At 44.4% G+C, this 2,391-nt stretch overlaps 1 protein-coding gene across 1 annotated transcript; it reads left to right on the plus strand.

Moving 5' to 3' along the window:
* Positions 1–956: 956 nt before the first annotated feature.
* Positions 957–2,006, plus strand: LOC149143876 (uncharacterized). The gene has a single exon (XM_089451975.1). The coding sequence runs from the start codon at positions 957–959 to the stop codon at positions 2,004–2,006; it is 1,050 nt and encodes a 349-aa protein (XP_089308101.1).
* Positions 2,007–2,391: the final 385 nt, after the last annotated feature.

A 2,391-nucleotide genomic window follows, 5' to 3' on the forward strand; every position in this document is an offset into this window, starting at 1 on the left:
CGTTTATGGGCATTTCGCCAGAAATTGTCCGACCAATGCAGAGCCAGAGAAAGGGAATGAAGAGGGTTGGAACCAAGTCAAGCGAGCAAGAGCCAATCACAAGGGGCAGAAACAGGGTGGATCCTCTGGCAAAGGCAATCTCTAGGTTAATATCTAGCGCCCCCTCCCAAAAAGATGCAAGAAAACAAATTTGACCCTCTAAGCCAGCCGACAGAAGACACACCGGAGGTAGAAACCCAAAAACCAGTCTCTCCAAGTAAAGGCACTCCATCAGCTTCCCCCAAAGAAGATGAAAACCCCAAAGGCATGGCCTTAGAGGATGAGGAAGAAGAGCAGGAAACTGATGAGTCAGAAGAAGAAGGAGAAATAGGAGAGTCCCAAACCTCGGTAAGAAGATCTACAAGAGGTTGTAAAACAGACAAAGAAAAAAGAGAGCAACAGACCTACAAAGACAAGCTACAGGGCAGCCAGCCAACTTTGGAAAAACTGCTAGCCTCAAAGCCCAAGATGTTGAAAAATCAGCCCCAAGGCTCCAAGGGAGCCCACCAGAAATATAAATAATGAAGGTCATCTCCTGGAATTGCAGAGGTATGGGGAGTAAAGTTAAGGAAGAAGCAATAAGAAACTTAATAAGAACAGAAGCTCCAGACATACTTCTCGTCCAGGAGACCAAGCTGGAAGACAAAGTCTTCCTGCAAGCAAGCAAAAATCTGTGGTCCAAAAGTGAAGCAAGAGCAATCTTGGCCAGGGGTGCCTCGGGAGGGATTGGTACACTATGGAACTCCAATAAATATGCAGTCATCTTTGAAGCGAGAAACATTCACTGGTTGCTGCTAAAAATGTAGAATCTGGACACAAAGGAAACCTTCAGCCTTTTCAATGTATATTCTCTAGTTAATATCCGGGAGAAAAAGGATTGCTGGGACACTATAAGACGACAGGTAGACTTGACAAATATGGAAAATACAATCATTGCTGGAGACCTCAACCTCACTCTTCATTCGACTAAAAAAAGGGGAGGAAGTGTAGTCCGAGATCCGGCAAGAGAATGGGCAGAGGATCTTTTGCAAGATTGGGACTTACTGGACATCAAGCCCTCATCCGGTAAGTTCTCTTGGTCTAATAAAAGAGTAGGTCCTGGACATATTGCTGCCAGGCTAGATAGATTTTTCATTCAAAGCTCTTTCTTGTTACTTGGCTTAGAACCCAGAATGCACATTCTTGTTAGCAACGTCTCAGATCATAAGCATGTAAAGTTAGAGCTCCTTGCGCATCTAGATCTGGGCCCTATCCCCTTTCGATTTAGCCCCCTTTGGGTTAAGGAGCCTCTTTTCATGCAAACAGTCAAAGATTGTTGGAGCCAGCCTGTCAAAGGTTCACCCTTCTTCATCTGGGAGGAAAAGCTCAGAAGGGTTAAAGGAGTTCTGAAACGCTGGGCCAAAACCTTGTCCAATCCTGCCACAGAAAGGAAAGCCATCAAAGCCTCTCTTGCCTCTCATCAAACCGACATGGAGAGCACTATAGTAACAGAGGAGATGATAGATCAAGAAAATCAGCTGCAACAAAGCTATCATAAGGCCTGCTTAGCTGAAGAAGAATATTGGAGATTAAAGTCTCGAAACCTTTGGCTCAAAGCAGGGGACAGGAACATGGGTTTCTTTCACAAGCAGGCCGAGGCCAGGAAATGCTTCAACACCATTTCTGAGATGAAGGAAGATAATGACACGCACAAGGAATTTGCCGACATTAAGAAAGCATCCTTCTCTCATTTCCAAAACTTGTACAGTGATGATCAGGAGTCACTCCATCACCAAGAGCTGCTAGACATCATCCCTCAAGCTATCTCTCCTCGTATGAACGGGATCCTAGAGGCCAAAATCACTAAAGAGGAAGTTAAAAAGGCTCTCTTTGACATGGACCCAGACAAGGCCCCGGACCAGATGGCTTCTCCGCCTGGTTCCTCCAAGTCTATTGGCCGATTGTTGAAAAGGACCTTCTCAAAATGATACAAAAGTCTCAAAATACACAGAAAATAGGAGGCAACACAAACTCCGCTTTCTTAGCTCTCATACCAAAGGAAAAAGGCGCCAACAACTTCAGCAGATTCTGCCCGATCTCATTATGCAACACTGGGTACAAATTAATCACCAAGGTCATTGCAAATAGACTGAAGCCCATTCTGCCTAGAATAATTCTGGAAAATCAAGGAGGCTTCATCCAGGGAAGGCAGATCGTGGACAACTTCACACTCATTCAAGAGGAAATACATTCAAGTCTTCTCCGAAAGGAACAAGGTATGGTGATCAAACTCGATTTAGCAAATGCCTTTGATTGAGTAAATCACAGATTTCTTTTAAAAGTCATGTGCAAGTTTGGTTTTGGAGAAAATTT

Source organism: Pinus tabuliformis, chromosome X (genome assembly GCF_031772625.1).
Source record: "Pinus tabuliformis cultivar Carrire ecotype Pingquan chromosome X, CPIR1, whole genome shotgun sequence".
Lineage (NCBI taxonomy): Eukaryota > Viridiplantae > Streptophyta > Pinopsida > Pinales > Pinaceae > Pinus > Pinus tabuliformis.

What these genes read in the sequence shown, in the direction of transcription:
- LOC149143876 (XM_089451975.1), top strand. Translation starts at nt 957, where the DNA reads ATGGAAAATACAATCATTGCTGGAGACCTCAACCTCACTCTTCATTCG.